Source organism: Bombus affinis, chromosome 2, assembly GCF_024516045.1.
Source record: "Bombus affinis isolate iyBomAffi1 chromosome 2, iyBomAffi1.2, whole genome shotgun sequence".
NCBI lineage: Eukaryota > Metazoa > Arthropoda > Insecta > Hymenoptera > Apidae > Bombus > Bombus affinis.
Window position 1 is genome coordinate 8,850,212 of NC_066345.1, and position 22,674 is coordinate 8,872,885.

Sequence of the window (22,674 nt, forward strand, 5' to 3'; positions counted from 1 at the left end):
GATGTAATTTTGTTTTTATATGGACACGAGGCACGACTTCATTTCCATCGGTGACGTCTCGAAATTGCTGATTTAACGTCGTCTATGAAATACTCGTTCCGCGTTTCGCCAACGGCCGCCTAATGTAAATGTATGATAACCACGATAGAAAGTGTCTCTCACCCTCTAGCTCGTGTTATTCAACGGACCGTCGTGAATAGGAGGCAGACGTTCGTCGCGTAAATAGGTTCGCGCGGTGTAATACGCTCGCGCGTTACATGGGTCACGTTACGTGAAAGAATTTACAGCTGGACGAAAACCAGCGCAAGAACACGTGGAGGGGAGGAACCGGAAAATCGATTCGTGTTTCGTCATGGCGAATTTTATTCTACGAGACATCAACCGTGACATTTTTTTCCAAGAAAATACTAGATCGTACGTCTGTATTCTTTGATCAAAACAAATATATTTTCTATTTTTCACCAGAGTGAGTTTACTAATCGGAATACATCGAGATACGATGTTTTCGATACTGATTTTTAAAATTATTGTTTTTTCAGATCGTATAAAATTTTCATACGGTTGACCAGCACTTTAGTTCGAACGATGGTACTGCCAGAAGAAAATTTAAAAGCTTAACGATAGATAATAAGTTTACTAGTAGCACTCTCTTTAATTTGACCATAGAGTAATTGAATTTTAATTTATAAAGAAAGAGTAGTAAAAAAATCCGACGCTTCAACGTTTCAAAATCCAACATATCAAGCGAGAGATACAGAGAAATTTTATATAAATCATATTGCAGGGGCACGATTTCACTCAGTCCTTGATATTTCGCGTATTAAAATTAAAATTTAACCTTTCCTAAATAAATAAGACAAAAAGATTGCGAATTTACACAGTTTACCCTGACGATTCTCGTGTTGTTGCGAACTTTCCAGCGACTCTACGAACACTCGATAATTCCACGACGTTTTGAAACAGTAGCGTTTCACCAGCGAATCGGCAATAAATCGCACGCGATCTCGTAGCACGGAGTCGAGGGTCGCTATTGACCAGAGTTCTCGTGGCGGAGGGACGATTGCATGGTGAAGTCCCACGCACGTCGTTCGTATCATTAATCAGGGAATGCCTAGGGACGAGAAGTTTCGTCGCCCGAGCGACGGAACCTTATCTCGGACGGCGTAATTTTTAAGGGAACCATCGGTAATTACAAGGCATTATGAAGCATCGATGCGAGCCGCGGCCTCGTTATAAATCAAGACGGATTCAACGCGCGTCCCGTGCGCGAGAACCGAGACTCCTACGAAGCGGAGAGATAAATCACTATGGCGGGCCGTAGCTGTGCCATTCAGGAGGAATGGTAAAGGAAGGGAGTTTGAGGTCGACGAGTCTCTTTTAAAATTCGTCGATTTCCTATATACTAACACGGTGGACGTCGAACTCGACTACTCACGTTTTATCTGCTTTATCAGGTTTTCAATGGGACGTCCGATACGGTGCCATTGTTCGGGCATAATTAGATCGTTGGCCCGCCGGATCCGTGTGTATTTATTGCCTTCTATGCGCCACGCTTGGTCTGCAGGTGGTGTGGTATCGCGTGTGTACGCGTGTGTGAGCACGCGAAACACAGGGCCCGGTCACGGCAAACGGCAGGCGATAACTCAGCCAGCAGGTATATAATTATCAAACTGCGTAATTGTTAATTATTGTGCCATTGTTGGCGACCGGTAATTAATGCGGTGCCAAACTCCCTCGGTACGTGTCTCACGCGATCGCACGATTGATCGGCGGACCCTTGCCGCATCCGCCCTCAAACGACCGTTAAGTGCAGGGGAATGGAAGAAAGTTAAACAGTTTCTTCTCATTTCACGCAACAGTCGTGGAAAATAATGGATGCATATATTTCCTTGCGTTCCTTCTATCAATGATAATGTTATTTGCTACGGTACTTGCCTATTGAGAACTATAAAATAGCGTGATACCGTGATGAATTAGCATTTTTAGATAATTTAAGTATTAGTAATTTGATTTGATTCGGTCGTTCCGACAAAAATGAAACAAGTTCGATGATCACATTTGCTAATGTCACGACTTTGATGACTTTCCAATGATTTTCAAGTAATGTTTAAATTGTTGGTAACTCGTCCTAGATAATACTGCATAACTTTCGAGTTGGTTGCAATCTCGATAAAACCAACCCTTTGAAACTATCTTCAGTCTGCCCTTGTTTTTACCCTATTGGTCTCATTCATATTAAGTTATATCATGTACATTTAATCTCTTAAATCTCGGGCTACTATCGGGTTAGACGTATTTTATGGTCTGTAAGATTTCACTTTCTACTTCACTTATCGAATCCCGATCTTGGTTTTCTTGGGTTATAATACACACAGGTAGCTGTGCGTCATGGTGGTACCCGCGGAAAATAAATCCTATTGGTGGGCGGGCGGATACGATCGATCATTCCCGCTAATTAATTCATCCGTCAATTAGTAACGGCGCTATGTGTGCGTGGAACCACTCTCGCGCCTAAGAGGTCTGACCACGTGAAGGTACTGTTGGAAGAAACGAGCGGTCTGAGGGGACAGAGAGGGGTGTCGAGGGTAAGAGAGAAAAAAAGGGGTGCAAGGCACCGCCACTTCGAGAATTTAATTAAACCAAAAGGAGACGACGAAGGGTAAGGCGATACAGGTTCGCAAGAAGCCTCCATCGACTTACCTTCTTAATGGTCTTCTCGCTATACCGTGCGACGAAAACTTGCAACCCTAGCTTCCCCTATTCACCCTCCTTTCATTTTCCTTTTTCTTTGCCTCGCGAAACGGTGCCGTTCTTTTAACTGTTCGTAGATGCGTGCCGTTTTCCTCCTCCTCCTTCTTGAATTTGTTCTACACTCGGTTGATAAAGTTCACTCAAGTTCGCTAGGACATTTCTTATTCAAATTGTTCCCGATTTGCCGCTACAAACTTGGCGAATCTCTCGCTGGAAGTATACCGGTATAAAAGTCATTGACCCAAGTTAAAAAGGGGTTTTATGAATCTCTTTGTCGGTAGGGATCTACGAGTGAAATGTTGCCCCGATAACGATACGTTTAAAAAGATTGTTTTTCTCTATCTAGTTAGTCATAGTGTCGTGGAAATATGCACTCGATGATATCTATTACGTTTTTTTAGTAGTGTGTATCGTGTGTGCTTGGAAAAGTACGTGTCTAACTGTATTTCTTGCATGTTACATAATATATTTGATGATATCTAACAATATTCTCGCTCGTGTATTGGTCAATGTCTTGCCGTGTGATGTGACCGATAATGTACTCCGACAGGTGCATACTTGTCAAAGCCTTGGCTTGTGTCCTCTACAATATACATTTTCTCCTATCATTCTATCTCTTTTACCTCGTATCTCTTTCCCTCCCGCTTAACATAGAGACATGGCTCGTAGACTGTTTTCCATAACTCTCTAAAATTCTCTTTTTCCGAGGAAAACTATCCGAACTTCCGAGGAAAAACTTCCGAGGAATTCTATGTCCAGAATTTTCATTAGATAGCACGTTATTCCGTTACCCTGACGCTTCATAGTTTAATTTTAACATGTAATAACTAAAAACTTACCAACTCAACGTTCTCATAATAGCATGCACTCACGTAACGAAGTATTAAATCCTGAAACCCTGTGTCGAGACGCGTCTATTTAGATTCAAAGGAACGGCGCGCAGTTTTTATCGACAGGCTGACCTGATAATTAATTATCGTTCGATGGATATTACACCGGTTCTCCCCCGCGCCACACTATTTTCCTCGGCCTATCCGGTTTACAATGCAACAACTGCCGGTACCGGAAATAAATCACGGCGTTTTCGCCCGGCCGTGGCTGGTCATTAGTCATTAGCGTGTCGCTTATTACGATTCTCTCGCAGTTGTACTGCCTGCTAAGGAGTTCAATAAATTATAATTAGATCAGGCGAGACAAGGGGTGGACGGGCTTTATAACGCCTGGATCGTTGGTTGATTCGCAGCTTCCGAGTGCATTACCGACGCCTCTATACTCTCAACAGATATAAATCACTATCGTAATGTTACACGCTGCCGACTGGCCACCGTGACTGCTCGAGTAAAGGCTTCTTTCTTCGCTCCCCTTCTAACGGCCATCTCCTTTTCTCCAGCTTCAACTGCCACTATCAGATCGGTGGCACCTCGTTACTACTCGACTTCGCTCCGTCCGACGTTCGCTCTTAATTGATTTGAAAATTGCGATCGTCGAGCTTCTCGGAGACGTCGAAAAGTGGCTTCATAACACGCGATCCGAATTTCCTTCGTTTCATCGCGAGATAAGCTCGCTGACAGAGACTATTGTTCGTTCTTACGATGATTTTTTCATCCCTCTTCTCTTATGTTTGATGCCTGCCAACAGGATTACAGTATTTTAATAAAATCGTGTTCGCCGTTATTGTCTGCCAACAACCGATTCGAGCGTAAAGATTCTTCTCGATGAACGTGACAAATTATCTTAAATTCCCCGTGGCACGATTTATCATTCAGTTAATATCTCACGTTCATCTTGGGGGTTAGGAAGTTGCGATTTTGGCGAACGATTGGTACATTTGTGAACGATAATTGATCAGGGTATTAGAGGAGGAGGAACTCGCGACTCAGGACAGGCTTAATCGAATGCAGATTAAAGTTCGCATCGCCGAGCGAAATTAGTTTTCACCGCTAACAGCATCATCGGGAACGGGGCTGCGTGACACGTTCATAAAGTTGGAGCAAAAACGAACGAATTTGGCGTGGATCCAGCGGCCTCCATCGGCCTTTTCCATATAAATCACCCCGGTACGTATCCCCTGCGATATCAGCGAGGGATTTGAAACAAAAAAATTTTTAAAAGAGAAAAGAAAAGAAAGGAGGGAATGTCGCACGAACTTGGAACAATGAAAGCGAAGTGCAACGCAATCGAAACCGTGGTGCAGCCGGTTAATCTGCGTTGTATATCTGAGGGAATCATCAAAATGACTCGGAGGCCTCCATCCACTATGCATAGACGCGTCTCGATCCGCGGTTATACGAATCTCATTTTCTCCTATAGCCACCATAGCTTCTCGTCTGACCGAGATAAGCGGTGTACTCGTTGAATCCTTAAGGATGCGCCTTGTGAAGCCTTGGCGAACCTTAAACGAGGAAGAAACGGGGCAGATAAGAGGGGCCGGGATCGTTTCGAGCTATCCTAAGGCACGTTCGTCGAAACACGGCCTCGTAATATTAATAGTGAGGGCCGTTCCTCTCTTCGGCCCTTTCCGATATCGTTCCCGGCAATTTTCGTAATCCGCGATACGGAGCTCCTCCAACTCGGTAAATATCAAAGCACTCCCCGGTTTTCTGATAGCCCCTGATCCCAACGTCCGTTTCACGCGAACTTGTCTATCGAAGGTATCGAAACTCCGGGGATTTAGTTTGAATGCTCATCGTCTCCTAATTCGACGATGTAGGAGATCCTTCGATCCTTGTTACTGGATTAGAATATTGGTTTGAATTGATTTAGATCACTGGCATTGGCGATGATCTGTCTGTTTCCTTCATTTCATGAATGAAGTTTGGATGTTTTAAGGATATTTTTCATTTTTCTACGCTTTTCCGTTTTCCTTTATACATCAGCTTTCTTCATCTATAAGGTTTCACGTGTCGAATACTTCTTGTCTACTAAGGATCAATGTGTGTATGAAATATTATGTTGACGAAACATCTTATTTGCATTATTATTTTCCTCCAATTTACATTATTGCCACAACGTAAGACAATTATTGTAATCGAATATGGTTTAAACTTATGTATTTGCTTCTAAATTATACTTATCTAAATTTTGTATAACGATACTTAGCGTTATTCTCGCCTCACCGATGTTATCTTGCATTATGCAAGATATTTTACACGCAAAATCAATCAGACTCGTAAATAAAATTAAATAAAATTATATTAAATTATTGAATTTTATTTTATTATCGTAGCATTGCGACCATGAAAAGAAATTCCCGGGATTTGTTTAATATTTCTTTTTATTAATATATCTTTTTATTCGTGGAAATTTTCCCGGTGTTCGAAAACAACACAATCTGTTATATGAATTATTAAACGAAATCTCTTCTACGTATTACATATTTCACTATTTGTCCCTTAATAATGAATAATGTTTCCACGTTCAAATGCACTCGAATCCAGGTGAATTCAACCGAATTTCGCATAGAACAGAAAAAGAGAGATCGCCGGTTTTCTGGTTTTCAGATTCCACCGAGTGCATCGGGCGCAGTGGTGGATAGGACCTCGCGAACGATCCATCATTCCGCGTCAACGGTGCGCCATGGTACACGGGCCGGCATAATTTGTTCGCTCGATTAGATATTGAAAAGCTGTAAACCCGGTCGGTCTGGTCTATCTAGTGCGAGCGAGAGATCCTTAAACGTGGATTGTCCGAATAGAGGGAGACGCGCTACGTCTGTTCTGTCGTTTCGTCTCGATCGCGATAACGAAGATTGGATCTCTTGAAGTGTTCATAAAATAATCAACCTTGACGAGATAACGCCAGATTGAAAGGGAGAAAGTCACCTCGATTTCCATTGAACGCTCGACGAATTCCTCTTCGATCGTGTCATTCATTTTTCTATAGTATTTTTCCTTATTCTCTTCCAAATTTCAATACAGATTTTAAGTAAACTTGGCTGAGTTTTGCGTCTAATTCACGCAAAACTTTTTTTAACAAGAAATTTCTATCAGGAGATTGGGACGTGTGTGTAAGTTATCTGTAAATTCAGTTTTAGTTTCATTTTGTTTATAAACTATATAAAACCAAGGTTTTGGTTTTTTTATGTCATCGGGCTGAGATCAATAAATACAATATTAAATACAAGATTAGGAGATTGTATAAATTTAACCTTTGGTTCTTAATCTATCATGTTCTTCTCGTAACTCTTGTATCCAGTTTTTACGAATTCTTGCATCGTTATCTCGCATGAATGCGAAATTACGATCGATTGATCGTTTTCTTCAGAACGTAAATTAATCATCGCATCTTATACAAAATTATGAAGTACCCCAATATTAGAACGAGGGTATTAGAACGTTATGAACGGGGGTTTGTCTTGTATACAGAATATTCCAGATCTTAACCGACAAATTTAGCCGGCATGTTTGGGTAGACATTTTCAGCAAAAAATGTTATATATGCTATGGTTCGAGATATAGAAATAGTATAAACCACAGATAATCAGATGCATTCAATCTACTTAACTTTTAACGATAATCAGTTATTTCAAACTATTTTTTACATTGAGTTATACTGATTTAGACTGGTATAAATTGTTCAAAATGATCAATCGATACCAAACATAAATATCAAAAAATATACAGCTCGTTTCAACGAGTACGGAATTATATATGTATAACGAGTACGGAATTACATATGTATAACGAGTACGGAATGGTGTATATGTATAACATATTTTTCTCAAAATGAGCTTCCAAACTTGTTGGTAAAGTTTGTCGGTCGAGATGTGGAACATCGATTAGTTTCACAGCCGATACAATGGTAGATATGATTTGACATTTGGAAATAAAAGAATCTATTTGACGAAAAATTCAGGGGTTCGAAGAATGTAGAGACATTAGGACGATACAATGATTAGATTCGGCAGATTACGAGGAACATTGTAACTCAGGGGAAGATAATATAGGGATAATATTTAAAAAGATGTTTATCTCTCGGTCGATTTACCACGCTTTTATGTAAGACCGTTGGATCGTTTCGTGGTGAATCGATCTCGATTTGATGTTACTTCCACGCGGTGGAGCACGAGTGCATCGCACCGTAACTGCGAGCAGAGAGCCGCGGCGCAAAAAGTTGGGTGGGCCTCCATTGTTACGCAGGCTGGTCGTTTCGCCGGTCGATGTCTCTTCGATCCATCCAATTAAATGTCCGTCGAAGCTGAAGGGGGAAAAAGGGTTAGGAGAAAGGGAGAAAAGCGATCCAGCAGAAACATCCAAATACGTAGAACTTTGCTTCGAGAAAATATTGATAGAACATATGGTGAGGCCAAAGTTTACACGTTTTGGAGTTGAAACGACAATTCGAAACGTATAGCAGGAAATAAGGAACTCGGCAATAATTTTGAGGGAGAATTTCAGGAAAGCAAAAGCTTTCTAGCTTTCTAGCTTTCGCGTAAGCTGTCACGGGGCAACTTTATATTTTAATCCACAAATAACTTTAACAACCAGAGATTCAAGATGTTTCGATAAGACACGCGCAACTCTTAGTGTCACCATTTAACGATCCACGATTTATAGTGATGCTGTATCGCTTCCATCGAATTACCTTCGAACGTCGCCAAGGCATATTCTACCAACTATTCCAAAAGGTTCTCGAGGCGACTTCGATAAATCCCGAAACGTGTTTCGTTAAATCTGACGTCTGAAATAAGATACGAAAAGCACGAGGAAGAGACGCAAAGCGGATCTGCAGCGAAGAAGCTTGGAATTCGAACGGACGCGAGATGAAGGAATTCATCAGACGGAGAAGATGTCCGTGGCATTTGATCTGGTCCATCGTTGTCCACGCGTTTCTCGTTGCCTCCGCTCTTTGTGTCCCCGTTCTGGTCGCGCGTTTGTCCAGAATTCTACCGGTTACGAGCAAAAACCGATGAGCTCTTGCCGGCACTTGGCGGTCGCCGCGGTCCTGGAATAACGCTGCGGTTTATCAGGAAAGCAGTGGCGTCGTGAACGCATCCTGTGTCGGATGGTCGCTGTTTAAAAAGCAAGCCGGCCTGATTCAACACGGTTGACACGTGTTACTCCTGGTGAACCAGGCCAGGGCTGCCGTGAGTTATAAAGTGTCGAGTTCCGTGCGTCGTCGTTGGAACGCTCCGGATAGATCAATTTGCCCCTTGGCGCTGATACAGCGTGAATTTTTGTTGGATATAATTGGACGGCCGACAGATGGTGTCTGGGTTAGACTGTCGTGGAACGGTCGATTCGATGGAAGAAGCTTATGGACGTCTTACAAGTTGTCCAGCCGAGGATTATCTAATCAATTACGTCTAGAATAGGTGGAAAGGATAAAAACGAGCGCAGGAAGAAACGTATGAGGATTCCACGGGTAATTTGTTCCTTCCTAGAGGTTTCATTCTTCGTCGACTAGTGTTCCCCAGACTCGATTGGCCTCGTTTATGTTCGAGTCGAGGAGGAAACGCAACCGGGATCAACGAGTTTACCGGAGTAAACGCGGTACGACGCAACAACGAGAGGATTCGTGGGGACCAGAGATAGGCCTTGGACGGGCTTACGGGCCCATCCGTCACCCGCTGACACCGGACCCGATGCGTTTTTGTCTCCCTCTCGGGCCCTTCTGGCCGACTTCTGATCCGCCGCCCCGCATCTTGCCAACGAAACCGCCAGAAAAAATTCGTACTCGTTCAGGACGTCAGCGTTACCACGATCTCCCAGGGATCGTCGGTCTCTGCCCCTGAAACGCGATCTTACCTCTTTCGTTTTTGTTTTTGGGAAAAAGCTTCTACGGGACAAGTCCTTCGTTTACATTTTCTTTATGTGGTATAGTTGCTATAATCATCATAGCAGCTTCTTTTTGGTGGTCGAAATGTTATCCTTTTTATTAAATATTACGGATGCTACAATAATTTCATTTTTATTATCGATAATGTATGAGCTCTATGTGAATAGTTAAGAGCTCAACTTTATGTGGCTAAAGATTTTTATCATATGATATGACCAGTAACTTTAGTTCATTTCTATGGTAAAAGATTTTGAAAGAGGGAATTTTATTTCGAAAAGAGGAAGGTGATAAATTTGCAAAGCAGCCTTCTATAATAAAGCTGGCTTCTATAAAACCATTACTCCAGAACAGTATTTATTATTTATTAAAAAACAACAAAGCATCATTCTCGAGAGTATAACCTTCCTTTTACAACTGTCTTATAAAATTCCACCAATTTTCGTATCTGCTCTAGACACCATCTGTTCGAATCGTATCTTTGGGAAAATTCGAGAAGGGGAGCTGAGGATCCTTCTGACCGTCACAATAATTGCCAAAAATCTTCGAAGAACTCGATGTTTTCCTCCAGGTCGGAAAACGACCTTTACCTCTACCCCTTTGGAATAGCGAAAAGTAAATGAAATTTAAAGGATGCAGAGGGTCTGTGATCGAACTTTATTTCACGCTGGCTGACACAAAGTGGCCGCGTCATCGTTCGCGCGGACGGCAAAGGCGCGTCGTTCGCTCGATAATAGGAACCGCCTGCGAAAAGGATTCAGCGCGCCGCACCGCGCAAATGGGACGTCCTTGTTCCACGACTTATCGGTTGATAAGCGTCGCGACAAAAACGAGAGAGAGAAAGAGGCGAACGGCCGCTAATCCAGTTTTCTGCGAGCCTTGATTGCGCGACGCCGCCCACCCTGCACGTCCAACTCCAGCGTATCGCCGATCTCGAAAGCCTGCCCTAATTAAAATACTCGCTTGCCAGAGGATGCGCTCTCACCGAATCCCCTTTATCCGAATATTTCCTCTGCACGTTCCTCTTTTCGATTTTGTTATTTCGATTATCGTCGATGCGAAGGTTTTATGGGTTCCTGGTACAGGATTTTTATATCGGCCGAGTAAGGTGAGAAGGCACGCGGGGGTGTATTACTTCAGAAATTGCTGTGTACGGTCGGACTATCCAGGCTAAATTAGAGATCAGAGTTTTATGTCAGTGGTTTAACCTTTTGCACTGCACTGGTGTCGTTACAGAGATATTGATAAAGCGAAAATTGTTTCTTAAATGAGAGGAGGAAACTTAACGTAAAAATACACATTTTCAAATATTTTCTTTCTAAGATAGTATTCTTGGAATTAAAAAGGATACCATTAGATGTGTTACTTATGAAATTGCTGTATGTGCTGGGATTTAAGGCTAAATCAGAGATTAGAGTTTTATGTCGGAAGACAGCGGTTTAAACCTTCGTGCTTCTCTAGCGTTACTTGTATTGTCCCCATTGATAAAGACTGGAAAAGGAATGAAGATTATTGTAGGAATAAATTTACAAACCTATAATCCGTGTCTTTTCGAAACAAAACCTTGGAAATGAAAAATCACGCGGAGATGTGGCATTTTTAAAAAATTGCTTAGAATTCTACTATATCAATAGTCAGAGGTTTAATCCTTTATAGTTCACGGGCGTTTCTTGCATTGTTTTCACCGATAAAGGGTAGAAAAGGGAAAGAAGATACTGTAGAAATTTATAACCTTTTTCTTTTCGAAACAAAACTGGAAATAAAAGGGATACCGAGCAATATGAGATTTAAAAAATTAATGCCTGCAATGGAATTATTGAATTTCAATTAGAAACCGATGGATTTATCGCGTGCAATTTTTTGCGGCCGTTCTCTCAGCCAATTTTCTCAGTAACCTCGCTTTTTTACGGACGATCGTGCGTTACCCGGTAATATGTAAAAAGCCCGAGGCAAACGAATAAGCAAATGAATGTTAAATATTTGAGATAGAACGATCGATCATGATGTTAATCGTTGGCGATAGGCAAATGACCGGCTTTTTTGCAGCAACGTACGAACAGGTAATAGCTATCACTCGCTGCAGCTAATTATCGAGCGATTAAAATGCTTTACATGTACTTCAGTATTTTTTTTTTCTTTTATCCTTTTTAATTTCTCACGTATGGACCGGAAAAGGGCAAAGTAATTTTCACATGCAATTTCGAAGTCATCGTTAGCAGTGACGGATAAAAATAAAAATAAAACGTACACGGTGAAAATGAAAGATCGCGAACAGAGTAATCGTCGTCGATTAAACTAATCGCTTTACACGTATTTCGTGGCCAAGCGATAACGAGCAATCGCTGTCAGCCAAGCTGTCTAATCGAAGGCGTGACTAATTAACGTGTTTAGACATACGAGGAGACTTTGTCACCGTGATTATCTCTATATTTATCCGGGAGAGGGCCGCTAACGAGGCCGATGATCAAGAAATTCTTGCACGACTCGATGCAAATCGAAACTTGCTCTTTAACCAACGCGATTTCACGCCACGATTATTGTTGATTACGCGTTTCATCCGGCACGGTCGGTTACTTGCCGCGACTAATTATCTCTTTCGATTATATTAGCCCCAGTCCCGATTACGTCGGGGATATCCCAAGTATTGTTACGATCGTGTTATCGCCATGGAACGCGGACAATTTCCCCCTGGAAAATTCTCCACAGTATTCGTATCGCTGCACCACCGATCCCAGCAATTTTCGATTCAATTAGGTTAATACTCTACGGCTCTTTTATCGGAACGCTCGCCACATTCTACCTATTAATTTTCGCTCTGTTCATTGTCGAAATTCACCGGGACAGGAATGAGGTTATCGTCTGGTGGAAACGGTGATATTATTCTTGTAATTCTCGTGGTAATTTAGGCCGCGTTGGCTTAGTATTCCACGAAAGCAATGCGGGGACATCATCTTCCATTGGATCCTATTAAAATAGCCGCGACAGTCGCATTCCAGCACTTCTAGCTGGTCGGGTTATTTCCAGAACGTACGGATGTTGGAAGGGAGTGTGTTTCGATCGTTGAAACATGATGAAAATGACACGATAGACCAACGGTGAAATTACGGTACTCGTCGATGCGAGCCGTGTAAATTATTATTGACCCAGAATCTCTCGCGCTTCTTTGCTCGTAGAAACATCAGCGCGAGGTGCTCGCGCCATCAGTCGGAATTATCTCTCGCAGCTATATAACTTTGATATATGCGCTCTGTGTACGTGTGTTCGACTCATTACGGTAAGTCACGACCGGCTTGACTCCCTTAATCGAAGGTTAAATCGTGCCGCATGGCTCGCCACGATGTCTGTATTTTATTAACGTGCGGCCGTGAACGGGCTATGAAGAAAAATTTAGTTTTCAGTTCGAGAGTTTTGATTCATCTCGTTTTATTGATCTCCGATTATTGCCAATGGTTTACATCGTGCGTACGTTGAACAACATTTGAGAATTCTCTTGTGATTTATGATCCCTGGGATGAAATCTTTGGATTTGATTAGATCAGATTAGAATGCTTCTGAGTGATATTGGGTGCTCTGAGTTGAACTGTTTTTTCTGTTAAGATTCCCATTGATATCTGGTCATCGTTTCATAATGTTTTCCACCGAAGCTCCAGTGCCAATAGAACTTTTCTACCAGAACACAGTTTACACACTCGAGCCTCAAGTTTGAGTCATAAAAGTTTCAAGGGTCTCGTCTGCACAACTTGTCGTACAACTTCATACTTCAGTACGCAAACCGCAGAGTGTTCAGAATTCAGTTTGCTAAAAATTATTCATCTACCATCCACAATTAGTTTCAAACAAAATCTAATTAACATCAACCCAACATCTATATATATACCTTCTGTACCAGCGTATCTTCCCGGACATTTCCTTCAAAAGAACTGTAGATCACTAGAAAAGAAATTTACCTCAAAACACTTCTCAGAGATCGGTAACGAACCGATGGAGCACGATAAGGCCCATTTTCGAGGATCGGTAAGAAGGACTCTTCTTCGAAGTAAATCTTCGCGTTCCCTCGCTAGATCGTGCTGCAGGTACACGGGCCCCGCAGGTTCACTTATCGTTACCTACTTTATCGACGAGGAGTTAGCTGGAAGATGGTGTAGAATGGGCCAGCCGGGCCCCCTCGAGGGAATCGAGGCTCGATCGCAACGAAACCGGTTTTGCGCGGGGCGTGCACGGCAGATCTCTCGGTGGAGATTTGAATTTCACCGCAAAGAGCGGATCCTCTTCCTCTTTCTCGCCGCCTTCGCCTTTCTCCTCTCCGCTCGGCGAGGAGAAAAGGCTCGGGGCCTGGAATGAACGAAGGGTAGCCCAATGTTTCCTCGAGAGGTTCAGCCGTGTGTTTTCGCTCGCCGCCGCGTTTATACGCGCCTTCGAACGATTACACGCTCCTCCGGCGTGGATTTTTGACGGGCCCGCCTCGAAGACTCTATCTGACCAGAAGAATATTCTGCTCATTCCTTGTTATTCCCTGCACTGTGTTGTTCGACGAGTCATATCCAGTCAAGAGTGGAATCTATCGATGGATTTTGAGAACAGAGGGTTACGTATGTATATATGGAAGATGCTGGATAGAAAGGAGTGGATATTTGGTGTGATTCAAGCTCTCAGAGACAAGCTGCCCCGGGATTCTTTCGCTGGCCGAGTGTAAACGACACGCTCTTAAAATCTCACGCACGACAGGTGCTCCGGTGGCCACGCTGGGAGGGCCGACGCGTCCTCGAAATTCGGGCTCTCACACTTTTCGAGCATGCGCTCGTTAATCAGCCGTAAGGCCCTGCAAGTAACCTCCTTGCGGATGGTCCTTCATCGAGAACCTACTTAGTCTTTTAATGATGTACTTTCCAACAAACGATCAATCGAAGGTTCAATATAAAGCTTCTTGGAAATCTTGCCGTATATTAAGTATACATTGTATCTTTTTTTACGTACGTATATTAGAGACATTTAAACAGTATCGTAGTAAAAGAGAACAATTAGGATAACGAATTAGGTTAACATAGTTTGTAAATTTCACTTTTAGAACGTTACTCGTTCCATTAACAAACATGCTTGTTATATGGGAGAATTTATCAACACTGTAAATGGTAAAAATGTCGTTAACGATATTAGCTCAATTATACAAGAGGATCCTCTGATGATAGCTCTACTTCCAAGATTCAAGCTGACGATTTTTTACTTTTGTATCGTTCTGTACTGTCTAAATCTGGCAAGTTCGTTGCTGGAAATTGCCACTGTCTGTAATCCGAAGGAGTTCCACGGATACTCTGGCACCCTCGACACGAAGACTTCGTACCGAATCTCAGCGCGGCACAGCAACGAGCCGAGTTTAATCTCTGCATAATCGTGCTCTCGAGGAGGTCGGCCAAGTAGAGGGGAGGTAGAGCTGGGTCCGGTAGTGGTCGTCGGCCCCTGGTGAGAGACTCTACCTCTCTTCTTCTTTGCGGCGGCTTCCCCACGGTGTCTACTCTCGTGGAGGGTCGTAGGAGGCCCACAGAGTGGGACGCCGAGTGGTTGATCCTGTGGAAAGGGAGTCGGGGGGAAAAGGGGACCCGATGCGGCTAAGACTAGAACTAGCGACGCGTTGTTGCTTCTCGAGCTGGCTAATCGTACGAATTTTCGAACGAAGCTCCAATCGACAATGTTAATCATACTTCGCTGGTATTAGGATTCTCGAAACCTACCGGGATTTTTCAAACCATTGACCTAATTCCGATCACCACGTAAATGATTTTTAGATCTGTAGATGTTTGTACATTTGTCAAAATTTAGCGTTTTCAATTCGAGTAACCATCATTCGATTCATTTCCAACTGCTATTACCATATTACTATTTCATTACTGTTATATTACAATCCCATACTAACTAAGCTTTAGTATTTTCAATAATTCAAGAGACTCGTTACGGTAATGGTAAAATTTTCGAAATTTCGAAAAATTTAAATCGCCACGTAACTTAGATCGTAAGCTTAGATCCGCAAATAGCGAAAACTCTCTAATAAATTTATCGTATTTTATTATTTCAAATGATCGGAAATACTTTTATAATATTTGAAAGATGATGCGAAGTGGAGTAAACGCTTTATTGTTTACGGCATAGAGCGAACGCCGGCCATGTTGGATTCCTCTCGCTGCTGTAGATCAAAATTATAAGGCGGAACACGCTTCGGGACGTCCGTTCAGGATCCTCACGAGATACCACGCTCGGCTATTCTCTCCTCCCTCTTCGTTCTCGTGTTTTTCGCGCTCTTCTCGATCTCTTGTGGTTCGCCTTGCCTCCGCCGGTCCGTCAACGAAACGAGAGCGGCATCGATCCTGTTTCAGCTCGCATCCGGTGCCTCTGCTACGCGCCAGGCTGCTTAATATCGCAAGTTTCGAGAAACCATTCATTCGGCAGACGGGTCAGGTGACGAGTATCGCGTGTCACCGCGCCAAGTCATAGTTACTTTGCCCGCGTACCATCGAATAAGAGGGTTACCGCGGCTTCGCTACACTTTTTGCCACATGGTTCGATATGTCGAAGCGATGAAAGGGTAACAGGTGCTCCAGGAACATTGTAATGCTCGCTGTACACGAAACCATTGGTTTAATACGATATTCAATTGTAGCTGTTTCTGACATAGAGCTTTTTGCGGCTCTAGAAATATTTCTTCTAATTAATCTGTCTCTATTCGTTGAGTTTTCATATGTAGAATCGTCCGTTGCACAATTTTAAGGTAAATGGCGCTAAGAGGGAGTTGTTGGAAAGTGATTGTCGATATTTATTCTAATGACAGTAATTCATACTTCAAGGATACGTATGGATTTCTAGATTGATGCTAGGATATTGTGTAAGACGGTGACTGTATCTCAAGTTTTACTAATATTTTTTGTTGTACAATTCCAACGATATTAGACTTTTGGTTGTAATGGTAGTAAGTAGATAGGTGTTAAACCCAAGTATATGCGCTTGATACAATCATTCGTTGTTATTAATAAGTGATATATTTAGACTTTATTATTCTGAGAGCGTTCTTACTATCCTGAGAGGCAATCCGTAATTGTTTCAAGCAATTCACTTTGGAAGTGGCTCGACGTAAATGGTATCGTTTCTTGCCCCATTGTCTGCCGCTAAAAGGCAGTTATGAAACATTCGGAAAGTAGGATATTTTGTACTCGTCGAAAGGTTTTTACAGCCAGGTACCGTGCCGTAATGCCCCTTGCCCATTAAGTTAACCGCACTCACCGTCTCGAAGAAGCATAAATCACAAGAGCAAAGGCCTTCCCTGAGTAGATACGGGTAACGACCAATTAACAATGAGCCCCTGTTCGACTTGGGTAGCAATTATCTCCTAGATATCGATGAGTTTTCTTCGAAAACGTACCGCTAGATATCTACACGACCGACACAATTCAGAGAAACTACACGAAATCCGCCGTGGAAACGTTGATAACCAATGGCTGAGTGTCTCTTATGACGCAACTAACCACGAGGCAAAAAAACGAAACGTTCTAAACAGAACATTCACCTTTTTTCCACTAATTAACGAAGGTATATATGTTCTTGTGTATTGGTTAATTGGCTACGATCAATTACACATTGACCAATTAGTGTTTCGAACGAGGCTGGCTATAGCCGGCATAGAAGGAAAGGAATATTATTTGGTTTTCGAAGCTTTCGAGAGCACTGAATCCCGGTGAAATTCATAGGGGAAATCGGTGTCGACCGGTGTACTAGGTTCGATATAGGAAACAAGTGTCCATCCGGTGTGCGCAATTCAAATCAGATCATGAAAGCCCGGATGATGAATTTCGAAGTGCAAGGCTGGTCTGTATCGTTCGTACCAGATGCTGTTTCCGCTATCGAACACGCGGTCTCGTCAAAAATATACCAAAAATCCGTGACTTGTTTCCACTCTGCAAAAACAGAGCTGAATCCCGGTTCTGCCGTTTCATGTCACTTTCATTTTAAAATCAACCAACGATACGAAATAAATTCATCGTAAAACGAATTCCTCGTTCTGTAATAGAGAAGAGCAGTTTAAGAATCTCATATCCAATCCCATTATCGTCGTCTTCCGTTAAAAGAAAAAAAAAAAAAAAGAAAAAAAAAATAAGCAGAGAGGAAAGAATTCCATCAGCTGCATTCCAGCATCGTTCCAACAGTTCCTCTGGCGTATTTGTAAACAACAGTTCATCGAACGAGCGAGAAGCCGGCGCGGCGTCGTATTCGTTGCTCGAGCGAAATAGTTTCTCGCGAGCGGATCCGCGGCGAGCCGAGGAGGTCGAGGGAGATGCCTACTCTTGAGTCTAGGGCCCCAGCCATTTTTCCATGCAGCATCCACGAGCAACGGTCCAGTCGGGGGATCAGTGCCCCCACCTCGACCGCCTGTTGCTCGACCAGACATCCTGGACCCCGGCACGCTCATGTGGTACCTTCCACCTAACTGGCGTTCCGAGTGGCCAGGTGAGGCCGCCGTGAAGTTATCTTGAACACACCTTAGAAGAGATAGGGCCCAGCCACGGAGGTGGGTTCCAGGCAACAATGACGCCCAGTTGAACTCGGCGAGTCGCCACACTCTTCGTGCTCCTGCAAACGCGGCCCGTGTCGTGTCACTCTGTTGTTTGTCGAAACTTCGATGATTACGAAACGCGAAGACAGGTGTATCGTACACGTTGAAGCTATCGAATCACCGTGTACCCATACTCAGAGACGATCCTGGAAGAGACTCGCGTGTACGTAAAGAGAAAAGCAGTAGACTCCAGGAGAGAGGAAAAGGAATAACGACGCTTTTCGGCCAGCGAGTGTGTTTCTCGAAATTTCTCGTGGAAAACTTTCCCTTAAAATACGCGTGCATTTTCTCGTTCGACAGGAAATACACTTTGGTTACTCCGGTTACGTGGTTTTCAGTAAGGTTTCTCTAGTTCGTTCTTGTGAGCTATATAGGTGAATTTTTCGTTTCGTGCGCGATATCCCGTGTCGACTGCAGTGAACAGTAATACCTGGAGGAGGTGCGATGTGATCTGCCCGGTTTTCAGTGTTTTCTTTTCTATTTTTTTTTTTTTTTTTCGTGACAGCCGGGGGAAGAGGTGCGAGAAAACGGAAGGAAGATGTGCGAGTGCGGTGATGAGTGTGCCGAGGACACGATGAACAGGCAGCTGGTGAGATGTACGGATGATCTGTGAAATCCGATTCATCCCCATTCCGGATCGAAGCTGGTGGTACGAGGCGAAGGAAAAGTTAAAAAGGAAAAGGGGAAACAGAATAAGCTGCGACAGAGTTAAAGTCAGCCGAAGAAAATTCTGGCCGATAACGAGCCTCGACCGCCTGAGATGGCCACCCTGGGCCTCTCCAAGGTCTTCATACTGGACAAGTACTTCACGGAGCTGCAGAAGTTCTGGGAGACCGAGAAGAAATTGCAAGGTACGCCACTGGCCATCGCTCTTGATCGTCCTTTTCGCGTTGAGCGCGCCGAGTCTCGTTTTCATGGACGATTTAAATGCAGCAGGCACCAAGCAGCAATAAGTATCATCGTGGTTTTGTTTCCTTCTCCGCTTGCTGTTACGAATTTCGAATGGCAGGAACGACTGAAACGATCCAAAAGTCCGATTAAGCTACACAAAAGGGAATAGGCAGTACAATAAAGCTGCGTTTATTAAAAGCGTATTTTTAATGGTCCTTCACGTGGTTAGAATGGATTTTCTTTTTTCCGTGTTTCATTTCTGACTCTCTCGTGTCCTTTTTTATGCCACCGTCAAAGCCCTTTCCGCCTTTATTCTCCGCTCGACGTCATTCAACGTTAAAATCGTAACCAAGTTACAAGTGGCTACCCTTTTTACGACGGTTGGCTATCGTATTTTCAAATTGACAGAGTTTTTAACGACCCAGCACAGGTGAAATAGGTAAGGGGCGCCCCACGACGAATATTACGCCCCTGTTCACCTGAAAACGAAGAGCCGCGCGGCTAGTCGTTGGAGAAGTTACCTGCGTTTTACAGTTAAAACAGACCTCGCGGTTTCTCCACGTTGATTGCCTCCGCTGCATACTTGCCACCGACCGGACAGGTTCCTTTACCAGGAAAACACGGAGAATTTTCCTATTACGAGGCTTCACAGCCCTGTCATTCATACCTTTGAATCCGTGTTTGCTTTATTAACTCGTTTGCTCGAGAATGGCCATTAGAAGATTCATTAGGGGTTCACCGAGAAAACGTGTTTTTTTTCCATACGACTCGTACACCAAGTTTAAACACTTATAGTTTACTTTGAGGATCGTTTTAGACTTCCCTCTCAATAATGTTTTAATAATCTCGTTGCTCTTTTATTCGTACAGCTCGTGATTACCTCTTGAATAGAATTTGAATACAGGTACAGTTACACAGAGAACTTACGACGGTTCGAGCGTAAAGACATAGCATGTTTTTCTGTAGGATACTCTATTATTCTAGAATTTATACTATGTGTGTAATTCGCACCACGCAATTTCCTCGATGCGACAGAGATTAAAATTTCCGAGTATTACCTCACTTTGCCCGCTTATACGCTTTCTACGTTCCGCAGCATTTCGCGCCCCTTTTTTCCTCCGTTACTTTCCTTTTTCTTTCCACCTCCACGCTCGCCTGTTTATATATAACTGTATACGTTTCCAGGTTGGTCTCGTGCATTTCTGCAGTCCGTGCAGTTAACGAAATTTATTATCTCATCACGGTTTATTTCCCTTCCTCCTCGTGATAGCAATCGTAATTCTTACTTTATGCATTAATCCCCCCGGGGGCATATTGTTTCCTCTCATAAACCACGCACTGAAACATTAAATGCTTTATCATCGTTTCACCCATCATTTCTTATGCTATCCGTTAAACGAGCAAGAGAAGAAAATAGTGGGAGGCGGAGGAGGAAGAAGAAGAGGAAGGAAGAAAAGGAGGAATAAGAGAAACGAGACTCTGTGAATCATCAACAGTGGACTCTTTCACCGTGTTCCTTGCACAACTTGCCCTCGTCACGATTTCTTTTCTTCTCTTTACCCGAAATACCCTCTGCTCGACTCTCTACTCTCGGCCCCCTTCGCTCTCACGCCCACGCATCTCCTGTCGCGCGTCTTGTTTACGTCCAGAAGGCGAAAAACCTTTTTTTCTGCATCGTGAGAACTCAAAGGCGCCAGACTCTGATACCGATTTCCGTTATTAGGTAACTTCGACCAGTGATTGGCCAATCGAGCCTCGCTGGGTTACCTTCGAACACGTGCACGGTACAGAACGATGAAATTTATGGCCGTTGCCGTAGACTGTGGCATTCACCGTTCGGCGATGCTGACGGCCTGAGATCGTGTCGCTGATTGTCATCGGCGCGTCCTTAATTTCCTCTAACGAGACTGTAGGTGTCTTCGATTTCTTTAGAACGGACAATGAAATATTTTTTAATTTATATGTTTATAACTTACAATCTTTATATCTTACAACTAGCTAAGAAGAATGATAGTTCGGTAGAGATAGTTAGAACGTTTAGGGATATTTGCAAGTACTCGATGACAGAGGAAAGTATAGTCGAGGTGTTCGTGGAAGTGAGTAACATCGACTAGGTTTTCAGAGGAGACTGATACGGTCACAGGGAATGGGCCGTCGATTGCACGATCGCAATTACGTGGATAAAGGCGTCTGGATCTTGAATAGAAGTGAGATAGAATGAGGACAGGAAACGGTCACGCGGCCTCCGGCTTCGTAATTATATTTCTTGCAGGAAAGCACGCATAATTGTCCTCGGGACGTGAGAGATCCCTAGAGATATCGTTACATTGTACCACGTTATTCAGGAATTATCTTGCGGAGTAATTAGTATCTAGTTTTTGTTGCGTCATTAAAAAGCCTGTCGATTCCTCGGTTTTTTTTTCTTCACGATCATTAAATGTTGCTTGATCGCTTTTAAAGAACTTATCGGTTCAGATAACGATGATTCGAAACTTCTGTTCCTATCATAGACACGATACATTTTTACGTATCTTTCGGAATACGTTAAGATAGTTGGAATTCTTCAAAGCCTTTTTCTACGAAATTTTTTGCTAGAACTGGTTCTAATGGCTAGCGCGGAACGTATTCCGAGGGCCTCTGGTTGAACCGCGTAGCCTTGAGGGTCGTTAACGATCGCTTTCGGCAACCGGTCGAACGCTCGCGTTCTCGTGACCTTAAGCCACAGATCCCTCCGGGCGAACGACGTTCTCCATATTGGTCCATCTTATCCTCCATTCGTTTTCTCTCCCCTCGAATCGATAGTAATATGAGAAAAATGTAACAAGTGACAAAAAAGAACTGAACGTTATATCCGTCGCAAAAACTCGACTGTACAGTTACCACAAAATAGATACCAAAACCACCGTGTGTCCTATCAATCTCATTCCCATTCTATCAAAACCTATAGAAGCCGCTATTCCATATGACATTTCACAATATCATGATCTTTTATTTCAACTTGATCAAATAGCGGAGGTATCTAGGCATTAGACCTCTTGTACGTTTATTTTTTACTTTATTCGTACAAATTCCAAAAGATACGATTATTAGATCAAATAAATACAGTAGAAGGCAATCGATTTACACTACATGTTATCTAATGACCAACAGAGTACGTACACGTTATATTTTTCTGGCATTCCAAAATATCTAAAATACATAGATAAATCTAAAAATAAAAAACGTTATCTTACTCCGAGCCTAATAAATTTCTTCTCAAAGGGGTTAACCAAATATTATCTACCTCTGAAGCAGTCCTACCAACCCAGAGAACCACTTGGAATCTCCACACTCGTTCATATCGAAAAACACAAGGTTCAGTGAGCAAGGGTCGATCTGTTTATGTTCAACGAAGGACATTATATTCGAAAGGAAGATTCTTCGTGTCCTGGTGGACTCCCTTGACCTATCTTCGAAAGTTGTCGGGACGAAGTTCATGGCGGAGGGGACTACTCCTGGCCTGGACTCCAGGCAATCCTCTCTCGCTCGGATTTATGCGGGGCAACGGCCTAAGCGAGTGTACATCCACTGCAACTGTCCAGTCCCCGCTGGCTGGTGTATACCACGTGCGCACACCGACGCGACCAGGTAAACACGAGCGCGCATTGTGCCTAGTATTATGCTAG

At 43.2% G+C, this 22,674-nt stretch overlaps 1 protein-coding gene across 5 annotated transcripts in view; it reads left to right on the plus strand.

Moving 5' to 3' along the window:
- LOC126913876 (unconventional myosin-IXb) overlaps positions 1-22,674 on the plus strand; it is a 90,598-nt gene that overhangs the window by 42,939 nt on the left and 24,985 nt on the right. The window contains exon 1 of one of the 5 annotated variants that reach the window (XM_050717125.1): positions 16,916-18,969. The exons of the other annotated variants lie outside the window; for them this stretch is intronic. Within the exon in view, the coding sequence (XP_050573082.1) occupies positions 18,879-18,969 (91 nt within the window). The 5' untranslated portion in view covers positions 16,916-18,878. Of the gene's footprint in view, positions 1-16,915; positions 18,970-22,674 lie in introns of those variants that run through there. 5 annotated transcript variants of the gene reach the window in all.